This window comes from Haliotis cracherodii, unplaced genomic scaffold (assembly GCF_022045235.1).
Source record: "Haliotis cracherodii isolate W230 unplaced genomic scaffold, xgHalCrac1.p SCAF_3, whole genome shotgun sequence".
Taxonomy (NCBI): domain Eukaryota; kingdom Metazoa; phylum Mollusca; class Gastropoda; order Lepetellida; family Haliotidae; genus Haliotis; species Haliotis cracherodii.
In genome coordinates this window covers 17,757,034-17,778,257 of record NW_027266286.1, presented here as the reverse complement: position 1 = coordinate 17,778,257, position 21,224 = coordinate 17,757,034, and the positions used below count along the sequence as shown (strand labels likewise).

The 21,224-nt window shown below is 42.6% G+C and overlaps 1 protein-coding gene across 1 annotated transcript in view; it reads left to right on the top strand.

The window, feature by feature from the left end:
- Window positions 1-20,796, top strand: part of LOC139474003 (uncharacterized) — a 36,276-nt gene extending 15,480 nt beyond the window's left edge. Inside the window, exons 15-29 of the mRNA XM_071256863.1 lie at window positions 65-121; window positions 1,026-1,455; window positions 2,373-2,484; window positions 4,294-5,446; window positions 5,816-5,936; window positions 6,537-6,704; window positions 7,478-7,585; window positions 7,861-7,971; window positions 8,775-8,893; window positions 9,444-9,693; window positions 11,039-11,114; window positions 12,086-12,157; window positions 13,361-13,449; window positions 14,227-14,303; window positions 19,798-20,796. Coding sequence (XP_071112964.1) covers window positions 65-121; window positions 1,026-1,455; window positions 2,373-2,484; window positions 4,294-5,446; window positions 5,816-5,936; window positions 6,537-6,704; window positions 7,478-7,585; window positions 7,861-7,971; window positions 8,775-8,893; window positions 9,444-9,693; window positions 11,039-11,114; window positions 12,086-12,157; window positions 13,361-13,449; window positions 14,227-14,303; window positions 19,798-19,907 — 3,053 coding nt within the window. The 3' untranslated portion in view covers window positions 19,908-20,796. The remainder of the gene's footprint in view (window positions 1-64; window positions 122-1,025; window positions 1,456-2,372; window positions 2,485-4,293; window positions 5,447-5,815; window positions 5,937-6,536; window positions 6,705-7,477; window positions 7,586-7,860; window positions 7,972-8,774; window positions 8,894-9,443; window positions 9,694-11,038; window positions 11,115-12,085; window positions 12,158-13,360; window positions 13,450-14,226; window positions 14,304-19,797) is intronic.
- Window positions 20,797-21,224: the final 428 nt, after the last annotated feature.

Sequence of the window (21,224 nt, the reverse complement as noted above, 5' to 3'; positions counted from 1 at the left end):
TTTTTTATCCTGATTATCTATCCTGCTTATTAGACTTGTATATCTGTATCTGTCTCCACATAAGCCCAACTCCAGAGATCAGCCAGCACAGGATCCATCAAGAAACTGAACAAGAAAAAGGGTATGTTCTGATTACCCGCGATTCTTATTACTGGAAACCTGTGAAGATCCAGGGTAGAATTGGTCTTCAGCAACCCATGCTTGCCGTAAAAAGCGACTAACGGGATCGGGTGGTCAGGCTCACTGACTTGATTGATGTATGTCATCGATCCCATATGTGTGAATCCATGCTCATGATGTAAATGACAGGATTGTCTGGTCCAGAATTGATTATATACAGTCATATACCGTCATATAGCTGGAATATTGCTGAGTTTGGCGTTAAACAAACAACAAACAACAAACAAACAAACAAAATATTACTAGGATGTTGTGGCACTGTAGTTTGTAGTTTAGTATGGTTGTTTGTCATCCAAAAATGCTTCCACAAGATATAACATTAGGGAGAGATCAAGCGATATCTCCTAGGAGATATTGCCACAGTGAATTGCACCACAATGCTTTGCAGACTATTGTGATGTCATTGGTTACCATGATGTCACAATCAAATGACATCACTAACCTCTTTGCCATTGAAGTTGGTCAGCTGTACTTTTTGCACTCAAGACACTGCTTATTGCGGTTTGCAAGCCTCAAAGTTTTCACCTTATATTGGCTTGTGTTGATGTATTTAATATCAAAAGACACCAGACCCGTGAAGATCCTGGGTAGAATGGGATCGGGTGGTCAGGCTCGCTGACTTGGTTTATGCATGTCATAGATCCCAATTGTGTGGATCGATGCTCATGATGTCAATCACTGGATTGTCTTGTCCAGACTCGATTATTTACACACCGCCATCATATAGCTGGAATATTGCTGATTGCGGCGTTAAACAACAAACAAAGTAAAAGACACCAGGCTGAGATTCTCTCTATGTTGGCTAAGACATGTCTATTGATCTTTTCTTTCCTCCATGTCTTCAGAATTGAAATCTGTTTCATCTATCACCATTCCCATCATTGAGGAAGACCCTGACAGAAGCCTGTATATGAAAGTTGATCAAGAATATGACACTGTCTCCATTGACACTGTCAGCAGCATTGATGAGGACTCACACAGTCGTGCAGGGGACATAACTCCAGATACACTTTCTATTGGTGAAGGTGACAACCTATCATTGTATTCAACTCACAGTCGATCAAGGACACCAATATTTCATATAGATGAAGAACCGATTCCATCTCTCCTGCAGCGACTGTCTGCAAGTGGTGTGTCAGCAGAAGATTCCGCCACCAACAGCAAAGATGGCTCCCCTGTATCCCAGAGTTCCATGGGGCAGTCAGTCGACAGCAATGGAAGCGGGTCACCGAGTTCACAGTCACCAAAGATGGCCCTACTAGCAGTCAAGGAAAGGTATATATCTGTTTTTATGGATGGAATATTTTTTGCATTCGATTTGCACTCACATGATGGAAGTATGAAAACTATTTGTTTTAGAGATTTATACATAACATATTAATCCTGGTTGTGTTTCATGGATGGTTTAAGCGCACGTTGCCCTATCGTCTGAGGTGCCTCTGTTCGCTGTGTAGAGTTGCGTCCCTTGGACACACATTAAACCTATGATCATGGGTTCGAATTCCGGTTCGCCCAATTATGTTTGTCAGCACAATACCCGTGCTTTTTGGTTTCACCAAAGTGTTTAATATCTAAGCCCTTTATCACTTTGGGCGCTTCTCCTACATTAAGCTGACACACTGTGATATGACTGGAATTTATTACCTGTGACGGCAAACATATCGGGGTTCATAAAAATCGTATGTGTCAAAGGGTCATATCACGTCACAAGACAACAGTGTATTATTTCCGTCATCTGGACGGCATTGTATACGTCATTTGAATCTTATTGTGACGTGAGGTCGGAATGATGTCCACACTAGAAATGATGTCATAGCTGAAGATGGTTGAAGTCATTTGACAAATTGTGATTCCGCTGCTGTTGCAACTTGCTTTCCTTATAGGTAAACTCTAAAATTTGTCTTTGTATGAAGACATCTTCTTCGACAGTAAATAGAGCATTATATTCGTGTTCCATGTCATACTCACTCTCGCTCGGGAAATACCGGAATTGAGACATTTGTGTCGTAAACGTAGTATGACATGAACACTCATATTATATCTTGTATATAACTAGCTCACTTCATGGATGATTGGCATGCTACCAGATACATGGTCCAGACTCAGATGTGTGGAGGTTGTGTGACAGCTGTAATGCTGCTGACTGTTAGACAACGGTCACTTACACTCACTGTATTTGCTATGTTTTGTAGTCTCTCCCTAAAGTTCTCCAGCAAGACCAAGTCCATCATGCAGACAATCCGGAAGAAGAGCCCGCTGAGCAAGTCCAACAACCTGCAAGATCAGGCTGACCCAGAACAACAGGTGAGAGGTTTAGTGTACCTTATCGCTGCCATGAACTGTATTTCTGATAGGGAGCAGTTCAAATGTGCAGTGTCGTGTATGAAACTGAAGTTTTGAGATCTGCCCCAACCCACTAAATGAGATTATTGGCCTACATAAAACTGTTGATGCGACAGAGCTTTGAAGTGTACAAGCTGACAGCTCTTTCACTCAAGTCCTTTCTATACCTATGATAGAAATATTTAGGGACAGATATGGCCACAAGTGAACTATTACATGAACTATTGAACTACTTCCTTATATCACAGCATGTCAATCTCATTAAAATCAGATGTTAGTTCTCGCTACTGCTAAACAAGATCTAAGAACGTCTCATTATAGGTCAAGTCAGAAGAACCTATTGCGAACTTTGACCGACCAATGAAATGACTACCAAGTCAACATTAGCCAATCAGAAAGTAGCTTTCTTGAACTATAGGACACTAGTTTCAAATTGGCGACTTCCATTCCAGACTTCACATTAACAAACATTTTGACAATGTTTTCGATTCAAAATATGCAAACTGAACAAAAGGACGTCCTGACGTGACCAATAATGGGATGTCAGCAAATGGGAGGAAGGCCTGAGGTTAACCATGCGACATTTACCTTTTTGTGGACACCCAAGAGCATGGGCATTGAACTGACTGTCCTTGGGTCATTAAATCATGGTATATCTAGGTTCCAAACCCACGGCAAGTTACTCCAGGCATGACAAAGGAATTGCAAGTGTAGTCTGGCCTGGCACAGGGACTGAGCACAGAGAACAATGGTGCCTAAGAACACTTGCTCCCTACTGCTCCACTCAAGAGTGAGTGAGTGAGTATGGTTTTACGCCGCTTTTAGCAATATTCCAGCAATATCACAGCGGGGGACACCAGAAATGGGCTTTACACAAGGTACCCATGTCGGGAATCGAACCCAGTTCTTCGGCGTGACGAGCGAACTCTTAAACCACTAGGCTACCTGACTTCCCCTCTCCACTCAAGAGGTGACCCAGACAGTCTTTAGCCCCGTACAGCCTGTAGCCCACTGTATTCCAGCTTATGAGTTGTGGGCAGACATATTTAGAAGCATCTTGTTCACTGTAGACTCCGGACAGCCTGTAGCCCACTGTATTCCAGCTTATGAGTAGTGGGCAGACATATTTAGAAGCATCTTTTCTCTGTTGACCCCAGACAGTCTGTAGCCCACTGTATTCCAGCTTATGAGTAGTGGGCAGACATATTTAGAAGCATCTTGTTCTCTGTAGACCCCAGACAGTCTGTAGCCCACTGTATTCCAGCTTATGAGTAGTGGGCAGACATATTTAGAAGCATCTTGTTCTCTGTAGACCCCAGACAGTCTGTAGCCCACTGTATTCCAGCTTATGAGTAGTGGGCAGACATATTTAGAAGCATCTTGTTCTCTGTTGACCCCAGACAGTCTGTAGCCCACTGTATTCCAGCTTATGAGTAGTGGGCAGACATATTTAGAAGCATCTTGTTCACTGTAGACTTCGGACAGCCTGTAGCCCACTGTATTCCAGCTTATGAGTAGTGGGCAGACAAAATTAGAAGCATCTTGTTCTCTGTAGACCCTTGTCTTCATTTGCACAGTGTACAGTGTATATCCTGAGGCCCTCTACTCAAATGAATGTTAGCTTTGTCTGCTTGTTAACATGGTAAGCCTTTTTGGCCATCTGACACCAGACCTTTGATCAAATGTTCTGAGTTTGAACCAGTCACATGATGCAAAATTTATATATTCTTAAGGTAAAATAAGTTGTTTATAACGGTTTGTTTCTTTCAGGAGACAACTGGCCAAAGAGAGAAACAAGATCTTGAGTCTGATGTCACAAACAGAACAGAATCAGAAAGTTTGTCTTCCATGAATCCTCTGAGCAGGTTCTCAGCATCAGTTGATCTCACCGAGCTGGAGTCTGCCACAGCATCAACCAAAAGGAAGCTCCAGGACATCACTGTACTGATGAATCCCGACTCTGTCAGGTTGCTCCTGCGGGACTGGATGACAGGACTTCACAGGGTGCTGCAGAAGCTTCACAAGGAGGTCGAACAGCAGAGGAAGGTCAAGGTCATGGCCAGGAAATCAAGGAGGAGGCAACTCTGCAGTGAAAAGAAAGCCATCCTGATGAAAGACAGAAGTAAGGATGAACCAGAATACACAGAAGATGAAGTCTTCAGTCAAGAACAACATGGCAGTGGTGCTAAACCTGTAGAGACCCAATCATCACATGAAGGTTCTGTAGGGCAGAGAGGTTCATCCACTGAGCTGGATGTGATGGGTAATGGAGACAGCTCTTTTAACCATGATGACAGAGATGGTTGTCCAACATCGCCAATAGACAAATCCAGTCGTAGAAATTCCAGTATAGAGGAGGCACAGTCTGCACCCCTTGAACATGGTAATAATTTAGGCTACTCTGATATGAGTGGCAGTGAAGAAGAGGATCCCGACCGGTTAGAACCCATCTACTGGGCAGACATCAATCATATCAACGATCCCTTTAAAATGTCAACAAAACTACATACAGATGTTTCAGAGTTGTGTGCCCTTTGTTTTGAATCTGGTTGTCATGGCAATATATCAGAATACATGTTGACAAATTTGGCAAATAGGCATCCGAGTGCCAACTCCAGTTCTGGAGTTACTCTTACTGAGGGCAGTGAGTCAGGTAATCAGTCCATCAATCCATCCATCGGTCCATCCATCAGTCCATCCATGCCAACACAATCAGCAGCAGATACTCAGGGACACTCTGGCAGCCCCGGCCACAATGATGGCTTTATGTGTGAAGTGTACTGTGATGCATGTGACCGTGAGGTTGCCACTGTTGTGAGATGTTACTACCACTGTTTAAGTATGGATCAGCTCAGGAAGACTGTAAGTAGCTGGAGGAACAACTGGCAGCAGACATGGACTTCCATTGTGAAGGCGAGCCAAGGTGAGACACAGTCGACTGTCCTAACGGCATTCATTTAGTACCGCTAGTATAGCTGGAATATAGTCATATAGTATGGCGTTAAACAACAAATAAACAAACAAACAAAGCATTCATTTAGTATTTTGAAAACATAAAACAGAGATAAGACAAGATAATGTAGTAAGGCCAATTTCCAGGTCCGTGACAAATGTTGATATGTAAGTTGTGATGAATCTATCATGGAAAAATTTAATGGTTCTTTGTGAATTATCATGCTCTGCAGCAAAGATAGCTTTCTTCTGTATAAAAGTATTGTAGCTGATCATCAATAAGAAAGATTGTACGAAGTCTCAGTTCCATTGGTCATGACAACATGCTTTATTTTCCAAGAACTTGGAGAAGGTGACCCTGTTTGTGATAAGATCCTGGCAAAAGACTACAACGGTGCTACCGACCTCCTCCGATCTCTCATCCTGCCAAACAAACAAGCCTTCCTCGGCCATGTTGCCAGGTGCTGAATACCAGGCATTTTTGTTTGCTTTTCTACCAACATGACCCGCACATACCCGCATCCAGAGAGGGGTGCAGTAAAACATTCTATAAAATCAAACAAGTCATAGCCAAAAAATCAAAGCAGATTATTTCATGCTGCATTAGGTTTAAAGACCAAAATGCAAGATGGTAGATTTGTATTTGATGGTAGAGATTGAAGTATTTGAAACGATTGTATTCATCGGATGGGCTTGATGTAGCCACTGGGCAACCTGTGGCCGGGGTGTCTAAATTTCAGATTTGCATCCCTTTGAGGTGCCAGGATCTGCTGATTTGGGTTCAAGTACCAGCTTCACCTTGATTTGGATGCTTGTTTTGTCAGTACCAGACAATGTAGAATGTATGCCGTATGAAATATACAAGTTTATGCCAAATTTCCACAAATAAAGTATCATGATATATATCATATTAGTACATAGTCGTATCGTGACACCCCTAGAAATCGTCATGCATTATACTTCATAAGAGTTCAGGTTTACCATATATGATGGTAAAATGTTCTTTTTCTATAAAGATGGTGAATATAAACAGACATGAATTGAAACTGTTGTGTTTTCAGATTATTCGGTGCTAGCTCGTCTCGTGCAATAGAGTTCGCAGCAGAGGTCCCAAAGCAGGTCTCAGTGCAAGACATCTTGAACCTCTGTCATCTCTATGGCAACCAAACTACCATCAGTATTACCAAATATGTCCACCTGAGACTTGGAGAGATGCCATCATATCTCAGGTAAGTCACATCATTTCTCAGGTAGGTCACATCCTATCTCAGGTAGGTCACATCATTTCTCAGGTAGGTCACATCCTATCTCAGGTAGTTCGCATCATTTCTCAGGTAGGTCAAATCCTATCTCAAGTAGGTCACATTATATCTCAGTTAAGTCATATCATATCTCAGGTAGCTAACGTATATCTTGTAACACATCATTCCTTAGGTAGGTCGTCACATCATTACTCAGGTACATCACATCGTATCTCTTGTGACACGTCACTTCTTTTGTAACATCATAGACTGCCTCAGTGGTCAAGTGCTAGAGCGTCCACCCGGAGAGCGGAAGGTCCGGGGTTCGATCCCAGCCGCGTCATACCAAAAGACCTTAAAAGATGGTACTTGTTACCCTGTCTGGCGCTCGGCATAAAGGGGCTAAAACAAGGACTGGTCGGCTCGGAATTAGTATACTGTGTCTGAGTGGAGTATTCATGTTAGCCTCCGGCATGGTATCTCAGTGAGCTAGCACTATAAATCGGCATCAGTCCGGACTAGTACAAGCAGCCACACAAACACTCACACATACATGCACGTCGCTATATAAGTCCAGTAATCTTGGACGGGACATTAAACCCCATTTCACCTTACCTTGTAACATCATGTCTCAGATAGCTCATATCACATCTCTGGAATTTGAGTTCGTGTCTCAGGTGGGTCACATATGTCCTTATAACACTATAAGGAAGCCATTACTGCACTAATGTGACATTGTATGTTGTGCTCCCTGATTGCAGGTTGCAGGTTGTGAAACAGTTGTGTGCCCGGCAGTATCTGAGGCTGGCACTACTGGACAGTTTGCTGACCGGACAGCCCGCCGCTAACGTGGACAGTCTTCAGCCAAGGTAGTTACAAAATGGCCACTTACAAAAATCTGAAAAGTGAAAGAAGAAATATTAGTTCACCCCATCTGATCAATAGGTGACTAACAAATGTACTTGTAGGTATTGGAATATTGTGATTAGGTGACTCTATTGAACAGGTAATATACTGAGAACTGTAGTTTGTAGTATGACATTTTTAAATGTAGACATTTTTAAAACAAAGTAATGATTGCAGCCGGAGATCATCACTGCAGCTAAATCATGAACACACATAACAGTTGATGCATTTCTCACAGACCAGGAAGTCACATGATCAAGAAAGCCGATGGAGACCTCATTGACTGTGTCCTTGACCTTTGTGCAGAACAAGACTTTGATGCGACTCTCAGTGTGTGCGAAAAACAGAGGTAACATCGTCACCAATCAATTTTTAATGTCAAACAACTTGTAAAGCGAGGCTTTGCACATGGACTGATGCCGATGTTGAGATGTTTTAATTACTGCTAGGAACACTAGGTTAGATTATGGTTCTCATCACGCTAAGGACACAGATACAGTTTGCTAAATGGTTTTAACGTGTGTAACCAGTTTCTGGTGCTCCCTGCTTGAAGAATGGCAGCATAAATTTAGTCACTCCCTCACACACCAAATACTGTCCCGTGCAGAATTGTAGAGACATTGTTACTATGTAATGATGGTAATACTTTGATTTAGACTAAACTATCAAGTAACAAGTGGAATGTTGTCTACAGTTTCTACCAGAAACCTCCACACATACAACATTAGAGAATTTTTGGGACACAACCGAGAATGAAGTCTTCTGCATAGGAGACTCAAGGGACAAAATCCAGAATCACATCTAACAGATAACTCAGGTTACAAAGCACAGAATGGCGTCAGCTCAAAAGATAACTCAAGGGATAAAATGAGGCATTACATCTGCCATATAGATAACTCTGGTTACAAAGCACAGAATGACATCTGCTGAAAATAACTCCAGGGACAAAATCCAGAATCACGTCTGCCACACAGATTACTTAGGTTACAAAGCACAGAATGACGTCTGCTCAAAATAACTCCAGGGACAAAATCCAGAATCACGTCTGCCACACAGATAACGTAGGTTACAAATCACAGAATGATGTCTGCTGAAAAGAAAACTCAAGAGACACTACCCAGATTTATGTCTGATATGCTTTATACATTTCAGCTACTGGGCAGGTTGTCTGCAGTTGTGGAAGAAGAAAAGTATGTCGTCATGGCAACAGATGTTACAACTGATTGTGAAACTGGGTGACATCACTCTCCTTGATGATTCACACTCCTATGGTGAGGTTATGAAGCAACCTGATGTCTTTTTTGATGAAATGTACTGGAAGAATCTGTATTTAGTATCTGTATTTACTAATCATGAAGACAGATCGATGTCTTCACAATTTAGAGAGTCATGCATGCATGATTTTACCTATCAGTCTACAATATATTGATTGCCCAAAATATGTCAAAGAAAAATAGTTTTTAGTTTAGTTTGGAACAGTTTTGAAACATTTCTGTTCCAGTCCCATGGATGTTAACTGACTGATAAAAAATATGTTGCATCAAACAGGACTCTTTAGAATATGATTGGATGGATGCATATCCCCCTCTCTGTATCCAGCTCTAATTTCTTTCCACGAGTCTCATTGCTCAACCAGGAATCCTGAATACTACATAACACAAATGACAAAACCATTGAAAAAGAAGTTACATTCTCAAAAAACATACACCATTAACTTTTTTTAAAGTGTTGAATCTGCATACCAAATATGATTTTATTTGTGTCCCCATGTCTAAAGGGGATTGACAGCCTCATTCCTGCGACTGGTGTTCTTCCTCTCAGGTTATCTCCCGAAGACAGCAGAAGAGTGGCACTACTTCCTGCACCAGTACACAGACTCGCTGTCCTCTAGGCCAGCTTCTGATTGGTCCAACAGTCTGACATGGGAGGGAATCGGTGAGCTGATGGTGAAGACCATTGGTCCCAGTGCTGCTGTCATGGTGTTGCAGGAATGTCATCTCCCAGAGCGGGCATTGTCACCTCAGTTCTACCAGATGTGTATACTGGAGTCTCTCGTGCACCGCCAACAGAGGTGAGATACCTTCATTTTTACCATGATGTCAATCAAATGACATCACTAATGGCTCTGCTGCTTAAGCTGTAACCAGTACTTATTACACTTAAGACACTGCTTTTTACTGTCTACAAACTGAAAAAATTGGAAGAATGATGTTGGATGATAATAAAATCTTACCCTTGTGTCTTTTGATATCAAATATATCAACACTCATTGATATATTTAATATCAAAAGACACGAGGGTGAGATTCTCTCAATACATAATTACACATGATGCTCAGTGCTGATTGGTTAGATGAATGGCAACATTGTTCTTCAGTCACATATTGATAACATTACATCATACATGTATTTACAATAGGTTGAGTTCATTGAGGATTGATATTGCATGTTTCTCTTAGATTTGGAGCATGGGTGGCCCAGTCCTCTAAGGCACCACGATTCGCTGTACAGAGTTGCGCTACTTGGGCATCCCAGAAACCTATGATTGTGGTTTCAAATCCCGGTTCGCCCCGATTTTGTTTCTAGGTTTGTCAGCACCATACCCGTGGCTCGTGGGTTTCACCGAAGTGGTAAACGTCTGAGACCTGCATCACTTCGGACTTTTCTCCCACATTAAGTTGACACGCCATGATATAACTGGAATTATGTTAAAAGCGGTGTTAAACCCAACTCACTCACTCACTTCTCTTAGATTTCTTTCTTTAAATGACAATGAGTGACATATAGAAAGACATACTTACAGATTATCTGTCCCTCATTTAGTCAATGCTGCCATTCTCTCATTCCTTTCACTCACATGACCGGTAGTCCATAATTATCTCACGACGTGATATAACTGGAATACTGTTAAAAGCGGCATTAATCCCAACTCACTCACTCACAGTAATTATCTCATTGGTTTTTCTCTAAATATTAGCAGCCAGCTTGAACCAGGCTGTGGGAAACTCAACATATTTTTTATGGTCCCAAAGTCTTGTTGTCCACAATTTACTTAAATTTGATTTATACTAGAAATACATTTTTCAGCTATCAATAATGTTCTTATCAAAAGATGAATATGGTATCATAATGAGGGTGACAATTGGGGCTGTTTTCACTGTTGGGATTGTGTTGCAATAGTGACCCACACTATTGCAATAGTATTGCCACAGCCAATTGTTGTGATAGTATTAAACCTACTTAAAGTGTGTAAGAAAAAAATGAAGTATTGCCGACGATGTCAAGTCAGCGATTTTCCTCCCCAAGGTTTAAATTTTTACTGTAAAAACTCATTATGTATTGGTGGTTTGTAAACCTTAAGAAAACTAACAAGAGATTTTATTAACTGTGAATATATTCTTTGTCTTATTTCTTCAGGCTGGTTGTACACAATATGTTGGAAAAGGTGGACACATACCTTTGGGCAAAAAAACAACCACATCTCGCTCCACAGGTAGGTCACTCGCTCCTTCTCCTAGTCCATATATGTTGGTGTTATCGGTGGCCAAGAGTCAACCACCTCTCACTCCACTGGTAGGTCACTCGCTCCTTCTCCTAGCCCATATATGTTGGTGTTACCAGTGGCCAAGAGTCAACCACCTCTTACTTCACAGGTAGGTCACTCGCTCCTTCTCCTAGTCCATATATGTTGGTGTTACCTGTGACCAAGAGTCAACCACCTCTCACTCCACTGGTAGGTCACTCGCTCCTTCTCCTAGTCCATATATGTTGGTGTTACCTGTGGCCAAGAGTCAACCACCTCTCACTCCACTGGTAGGTCACTCGCTCCTTCTCCTAGTCCATATATGTTGGTGTTACCTGTGACCAAGAGTCAACCACCTCTCACTCCACTGGTAGGTCACTCGCTCCTTCTCCTAGTCCATATATGTTGGTGTTACCTGTGGCCAAGAGTCAACCACCTCTCACTCCACTGGTAGGTCACTCGCTCCTTCTCCTAGTCCATATATGTTGGTGTTACCTGTGGCCAAGAGTCAACCACCTCTCACTCCACTGGTAGGTCACTCGCTCCTTCTCCTAGTCCATATATGTTGGTGTTACCTGTGGCCAAGAGTCAACCACCTCTCACTCCACTGGTAGGTCACTCGCCCCTTCTCCTAGTCCATATATGTTGGTGTTACCTGTGGCCAAGAGTCAACCAACTCTCACTCCACTGGTAGGTCACTCGCTCCTCCTAGTCCATATATGTTGGTGTTACCTGTGGCCAAGAGTCAACCACCTCTCACTCCACAGGTAGGTCACTCGCTCCTTCTCCTAGTCCATATATGTTGGTGTTACCTGTGGCCAAGAGTCAACCACCTCTCACTCCACAGATAGGTCACTAGTCCCTACCTTTTGTCGATATATGTCTTTTACTCTTTGACCTTTTCAAAGGCCTGTCTCTGACTCTTGTTACCATGGTTACAGCTATTGTATGCAGTGCGAGCAGAGAAGCGAAGTCGCTCGGGGCCGGAGGACCGACAGGAGTACCAGCAGCTGGTGAGTTGCACATTTGGTTGAAATCACTTGATTGTCTGGTCTAGACAATCATATAGCTGGAATGTTGCTTAATGTGACAATAAGCAACAAAGCAACAAACAGTACCGCAATCATGCAATCATGCTGTGACTGTGTCTTGACCATTGACTTTGTTAGTCTATATCATGGGACCATCAATCTCTGAGACTTATTAGGGGGCATGGGTGGCCCAATCGTTTTAGGCTCCGCGATTCGCTGTGCAGAGTTGCTTCCCTTGGGCTAGAAACCTATGATTGTGGGTTCGAATCCTGGTTCTCCCCGATTATGTTTCTAGGTTTGTCAGCACCATACCCGTGCTCGTGGGTTTCACCGAAGTGGTAACACTCTGAGACCTGCATCACTTCGAGCTTTCCTCCCACATTAAGCTGACATGCTGTGATATAAATGGAATACTGTTAAAAGCGACGTTAAACCCAACTCACTCACTCATTCTGAGATTTATAAGGTTCAAGATTTTACAATCTGGTAGTAAAGGAGTAGGCATGCCTGCACATTGTAATTGACAAGATATCACTCTATGGAGACATGAGTTACACTGTTGTATCATATGGCTCTGAATTGTAGGTGATTTTACTTTTTTAGAATGCCATTTGTGCAGTAACAACAAAACATAAGGATTCATGAAAATATTTATTCATAACATTGGCAATATATTAGGGGCTACTTGGCTGCTACATAAAAAGACATACCCTGCGGGTATGAATGAAAAACCCTGCGGGTATGAATGAAGAGGTAAGGGTCGTGCCGACCTGATTGAATGAATGCTAGTTACCCTGCAGGTAATGAACAAGTCCTGAGACCGTGCCGGCCCTGTACTGTAAATTTGGAAGAAAGGTATTTTGGGGGCCACAAGCCATTCCTATACAAGGGCATGGAATGACTTGTGAAGCCCAAATGAGGTTGTGTGCAACCGAGAGAATCTAGTAGAAAAGGAGTAGGCATGCCTGCACATTGTAATTGACAAGATATTACTCCATGGAGACATGAGTTACACTGTTGTATCTACTGCTCAGAATTGTAGGCGATTTTACTATTTTAGAATGCCATAAATATATTGGATAACCAGCTAGGAGTTCTGTTTTACCTGTTCCCATGTTGCCTGCCCAAGGCCTGAAGTTTCAAATACATGTACATGTTCCACTCACTAGTCTGTGTTGTGTCCAGTTTTCCCGGTTGTCGGTGAAGCAGCGCAGCGAGGGACGCACCGTGGAGGATGCCGAAGCTCACTGGGGCATAGCCGCAGACATCACCGGGTGAGAACACTGTGTCCCTGATCTTGACTTGTGTTGAACCATTAATCAATTTCATCAGTGGTTGAACAAGAATTCAATCATAGAATATGTGATTGATTATTTTCCAATTATTAGTTTACTTAACTGAATTTTAGATATAGTAAAAAAATAATAATAATTATGCCCTATATCACAGCAACCTGTAAATTATCAAGTTAGGACTATGCAAACCATCAGTTGATAGGTTGAGCTATGACGCAAGCCGTCAGGCCATGATGGCACACAGTCGGTCATAACATTGAGCCCTACCACCTCCCATTTCTCTTTCTTCTATCCATGATCACGGTATTCTGCTCACCCATTCTTCCCCTGAATCCTGACATGGTGTTATATGCAGATGTATATATATTTTGGTCTAAATTTATTGTGGGTTCTGAAGGCCGATGTGTCCGGACAGCAATTCCACGAGTGGAGTTGTGTCCCTTACTAATGCCGGGATCATCTGGTCAATGTGGTACACATCTGTGTCATGCATCACTTGAGATGTCCTGACAATAAGCTGATATGTCGTGATACAACTGATGTACTGTTCAAAGTGACAGATGTGGCAAGTCACTCAATCACTAAATATATTTTGTTCATAAATAGTTATTTGAAGGAACAGTTGACATGATTACACTTTGAGAACCATGAACAGCGTGTCTCATATTAGTGTCATGAATGTATATATATGATAGATATAAGATCCATAGTGCATCATTGGTTGTCTCCCCTGACTGTATCATTGTGTTGTTACAGAGGATGCCGAAACTGTTGCGTTAGTCTCACTGAGACTGTGTCGCACACTGTACCTGGAGTCATCATCTTTACCTGTGGTATGTCACCTTCATCCTCAAATCGTCACCTTTATACTCACATCATCACCTTGATACACACATCATCACCTTGATACACACATCTTCACCTTGATGCACACATCATCACCTTCATACACACAGCATCACCTTCATACACACAGCATCACCTTCATACACACAGCATCACCTTGATGCACACATCATCACCTTGATAAACACGTCCTCACCTTCATACACACATCATCACCTTGATACACACATCATCACCTTCATACACACAGCATCACCTTCATACGCACAGCATCACCTTGATAAACACGTCCTCACCTTGATACACACATCATCACCTTGATACACACATCCTCACCTTCATACACACAGCATAACCTTCATACACACAGCATCATCTTGATACACACAGCAGCATCTTGATACACACATCATCACCTTGATTCACACATCATCACCTTGATGCACACATCATCACCTTCATACACACAGCAGCATCTTGATACACACATCATCACCCTTATACACACATCATCACCTTGATACACACATCATCACCTTGATACACACAGCATCACCTTCATACACACAGCATCACCTTCATACACACAGCATCACCTTCATACACAAATCATCACCTTGATACACACATCATCACCTTGATACACACATCATCACCTTCATACACACATCATCACCTTCATACACACCTCATCACCTTTATACACACATCATCACCTTCATTAACACATCCTCACCTTGATACACACATCCTCACCTTCATACACACATCATCACCTTCATACACACAGCATCATCTTGATACACACATCATCACCTTGATACACACAGCAGCATCTTGATACACACATCATCACCTTGATACACACAGCAGCATCTTGATACACACAGCAGCATCTTGATACACACAGCAGCATCTTGATACACACATCATCACCTTGATGCACACATCATCACCTTGATGCGCACATCATCACCTTGATGCACACATCATCACCTTGATGCACACATCATCACCTTGATACACACATCATCACCCTCATACACACATCACCTTCATACACACATCATCACCTTCATACACACAGCATCACTTTCATACACACAGCATCGCCTTCATACACACAGCAGCATCTTGATACACACAGCATCACCTTGATACACACGGCATCACCTTCATACACACAGCATCACCTTCATACACACAGCATCATCTTGATGCACACATCATCACCTTGATACACACAGCATCACCTTGATACACACATCATCACCCTCATACACACGTCCTCACCTTGATACACACAGCATCACCTTGATACACACAGCATCACCTTGATACACACAGCATCACCTTGATACACACATCATCACCTTGATACACACATCCTCACCTTCATACACACAGCATAACCTTCATACACACAGCATCATCTTGATACACACAGCAGCATCTTGATACACACATCATCACCTTGATTCACACATCATCACCTTGATGCACACATCATCACCTTGATACACACAGCAGCATCTTGATACACACATCATCACCTTCATACACACATCATCACCTTGATACACACATCATCACCTTGATGAATACATCATCACCTTGATACACACATCATCACCTTCATACACACAGCATCACCTTCATACACACAGCATCACTCTCATACACACGTCCTCACCTTGATACACAAAACATCACCTTCATACACACAGCAGCATCTCCATACACACAGCAGCATCTCCATACACACATCCTCACCTTCATACACACAGCATCACCTTCATACACACATCATCACCTTGATACACACAGCATCACCTTCATACACACAGCATCACCTTGATACACACATCATCACCTTGATACACACATCGTCACCTTGATACACACGTCCTCACCTTCATACACACATCATCACCTTGATACACACAGCATCACCTTGATACACACATCATCACCTTGATACACACAGCATCACCTTGATACACACAGCATCACCTTGATACACACATCATCACCTTGATACACACATCCTCACCTTGATACACACAGCATCACCTTGATACACACATCATCACCTTGATACACACATCATCACCTTGATACACACAGCATCACCTTCATACACACATCATCACCTTCATACACACATCATCACCTTCATACACACATCTTCACCTTGATACACACATCCTCACCTTCATACACACATCCTCACCTTGATACACACAGCGGCATCTTGATACACACAGCAGCATCTTGATACACACAGCAGCATCTTGATGCACACATCATCATCTTGATGCACTCGTCCTCACCTTCATACACACAGCATCACCTTCATACACACATCCTCACCTTGATACACACATCCTCACCTTCATACACAAATCATCACCTTCATACACACAGCATCATCTTGATACACACATCATCACCTTGATACACACAGCATCATCTTGATACACACATCATCACTTTGATACACACAGCAGCATCTTGATACACACAGCAGCATCTTGATACACACAGCAGCATCTTGATACACACAGCTTCATCTTGATACACACATCATCACCTTGATGCACACGTCCTCACCTTGATACACACAGCATCACCTTCATACACACATCATCACCTTCATACACACAGCATCACCTTGATACACACATCCTCACCTTGATACACACATCATCACCTTCATACACACATCATCACCTTCATACACACATCATCACCTTCATACACACATCATCACCTTCATACACACAGCTTCATCTTGATACACACATCATCACCTTGATGCACACGTCCTCACCTTGATACACACAGCATCACCTTCATACACACATCATCACCTTCATACACACAGCATCACCTTGATACACACATCCTCACCTTGATACACACATCCTCACCTTGATACACACAGCATCACCTTGATGCACACATCATCACCTTGATGCACACATCATCACCTTGATACACACAGCAGCATCTTGATACACACATCATCACCTTCATACACACATCATCAGCTTGATACACACATCATCACCTTGATGAATACATCATCACCTTCATACACACATCATCACCTTCATACACACAGCATCACCTTCATACACACGTCCTCACCTTGATACACAAAGCATCACCTTCATACACACAGCAGCATCTCCATACACACAGCAGCATCTCCATACACACATCCTCACCTTCATACACACAGCATCACCTTCATACACACATCATCACCTTGATACACACAGCATCACCTTGATACACACAGCATCACCTTGATACACACATCATCACCTTGATACACACAGCATCACCTTCATACACACATCCTCATCTTGATACACACATCCTCACCTTCATACACACATCCTCATCTTGATACACACATCATCACCTTGATACACACAGCAGCATCTTGATACACACATCCTCACCTTCATACACACATCCTCACCTTCATACACACATCCTCATCTTGATACACACATCCTCACCTTCATACACACATCCTCATCTTGATACACACATCCTCACCTTCATACACACATCCTCATCTTGATACACACAGCAGCATCTTGATACACACAGCATCATCTTGATACACACACCAGCATCTTGCTACACACATCATCACCTTGATACACACATCATCACCTTGATACACACAGCATCACCTTGATACACACATCGTCACCTTCATGCACAAATCATCACCTTCATACACACATCATCACCTTGATACACACATCGTCACCTTGATACACACAGCATCACCTTCATACACACAGCATCACCTTCATACACACATCATCACCTTCATACACAAATCATCACCTTCATACACACATCATCACCTTGATACACACATCATCACCTTCATACACACAGCATCATCTTGATACACACAGTATCGCCTTGATACACACATCATCACCTTGATACACACATCGTCACCTTCATACACACAGCATCACCTTGATACACACAGCATCACCTTGATACACACAGCATCACCTTGATACACACATCATCACCTTCATACACAAATCATCACCTTCATACACACAGCATCATCTTGATACACACATCATCACCTTGATACACACAGCAGCATCTTGATACACACATCATCACCTTGATACTCACAGCAGCATCTTGATACACACAGCAGCATCTTGATACACACAGCAGCATCTTGATACACACATCATCACCTTGATGCACACATCATCACCTTGATGCGCACATCATCACCTTGATACAAACATCATCACCTTGATGCACACATCATCACCTTGATACACACATCATCACCCTCATACACACATCACCTTCATACACACATCATCACCTTCATACACACAGCATCACTTTCATACACACAGCATCGCCTTCATACACACAGCATCATCTTGATACACACAGCATCACCTTGATACACACGGCATCACCTTGATACACACAGCATCACCTTCATACACACAGCATCACCTTGATACACACATCATCACCTTGATACACACATCATCACCTTCATACACAAATCATCACCTTCATACACACAGCATCATCTTGATACACACATCATCACCTTGATACACACAGCATCATCTTGATACACACATCATCACCTTGATACACACAGCATCACCTTGATACACACAGCAGCATCTTGATACACACATCATCACCTTGATGCACACATCATCACCTTGATGCACACATCATCACCTTGATGCACACATCATCACCTTCATACACACATCACCTTCATACACACATCATCACCTTCATACACACAGCATCACTTTCATACACACAGCATCACCTTCATACACACAGCATCATCTTGATACACACAGCATCACCTTGATACACACATCCTCACCTTCATACACACAGCATCACCTTGATACACACAGCATCACCTTGATACACACATCCTCACCTTGATACACAAATCATCACCTTCATACACACAGCATCATCTTGATACACACATGATTACCTTCATACACACATCATCATCTTGATACACACATCATCACCTTGATACACACATCCTCACCTTAATCCACAGAGCATCACCTTGATACACACATCCTCACCTCCATACACACATCACCCCTTTCATACACACATCATCACCTTCATACACAGATCATCACCTAGATATTTACACTGTCAGCTCAATACTCATCATCGCCTTAATCATGTTAATGTTGCATTGACACCTTGGTAGTCACAATGTCACCTGGGGTCACATCTCGGATACTCATATCTCTTCTCTTGTTCTTATGGATACTGTTACAGACTATGCAGACTTGGTACTGCTGTTTACATTGGCATTAGGAGGATGAGAACATTTGGGAACATAATATCTTTAGTAGAAAGAAGAAGGTACCAGACAGGAAGTAAACTTATCGCTCTCTTGTTTTGCAGGTCACAGCTTCCATAAGTTCTGTGTTCCTCTGAAACTCTGCTCCCTGTGTCATGATGACCTCAAGCTAGATGAGCACCTCCACAGGCCCAGTGACACCACAGCCGACTGACCCCAAACATGACCAGCACCTCCATCGGCCCAGTGACACCACAGCCAACTGTACTCACACAAGACCAGCACCTCCATGGGCCCCACAACACCACAACCGACTGAACTCACACAAGACCAGCACCTCCACAGGCCCAGTGACACCTCAGCCGACTGAACTCAAACAAAACCACAGCCGACAACTGACCCCAAACAAGACCAGCACCTCCATGGGCCCCACAACACCACAACCGACTCAACTCACACAAGACCAGCACCTCCATGGGCCCAACAACACCACAACCGACTCATCTCACACAAGACCAGCACCTCCATGGGCCCCACAACACCACAACCGACTCAACTCACACAAGACCAGCACCTCCATGGGCCCAGCTACACCACAGCCAACTGAACTCACACAAGACCAGCACCTCCATGGGCCCAACAACACCACAGCCGACTGACCCCAAACAAGACCAGCACCTCCAAAATCTACATCACCTGCACATAGCTTCAAGGTTTGGAGTTAGCTTCAAGGTGGGGAGCTAGAGGTCATAAATTTCATAGAACATGGAGAATGCATTTGGCATCTGCAGCCGATGTTGAAACAACCTACCAGTACCCAGCCATTCAATGCAATCTCACTTCCAGGTTAACTGCTTGTCTGTTTAACGAGGAAATGACCAACAGCATGAGATTGTTGACTTGTTTGTTATCAGATGGTCATCTTTTGTACAAGAATTGAGGTTAGTCATGAAATATTCAGATTGCCTTTTGGTATGATTCATATGCATGACAAATATGTTACAAGTTGATCCAGGGTTGGAATCGAAATATAACCTAATGAGTGAAATGTGACAGAACACAACAGTATCATAATGTCAAATATCTGTATTCAAACTGTAATCGATGGCAATTACAATAGCGCTATCTATATTAATATGGACAATTTGCCAGCACACAAAATAAGAAAAGGTGCAATGCTGATACAGTCTAACTGAATGATAATATTGTATTGTCCAGTCTATGAAAGTCTTTCCTGAAAACAGTACAATCCGACAAAGTGCACCGTCAAGCATGTCTTCAATGTAAAATGAAAAGTCCTCTTGATTAACAAAAGCCCCTCCGTTTTATATACACCTGGCCATCCTCCACTCTCCCAAGTAACGTTTATCACTACTTAAAAGAACATCCATGTGATCAAACTGGAAGAAAAATTATGTTTAATAGCATAATTGAAATGTGTAAAAACAAACTAGCCCCTAGTATGTCAATATTGTTAAATTGGAGCTCCCATCTCAGCTACAATGAAGCTGTACAGTTGTTTCACTTATTT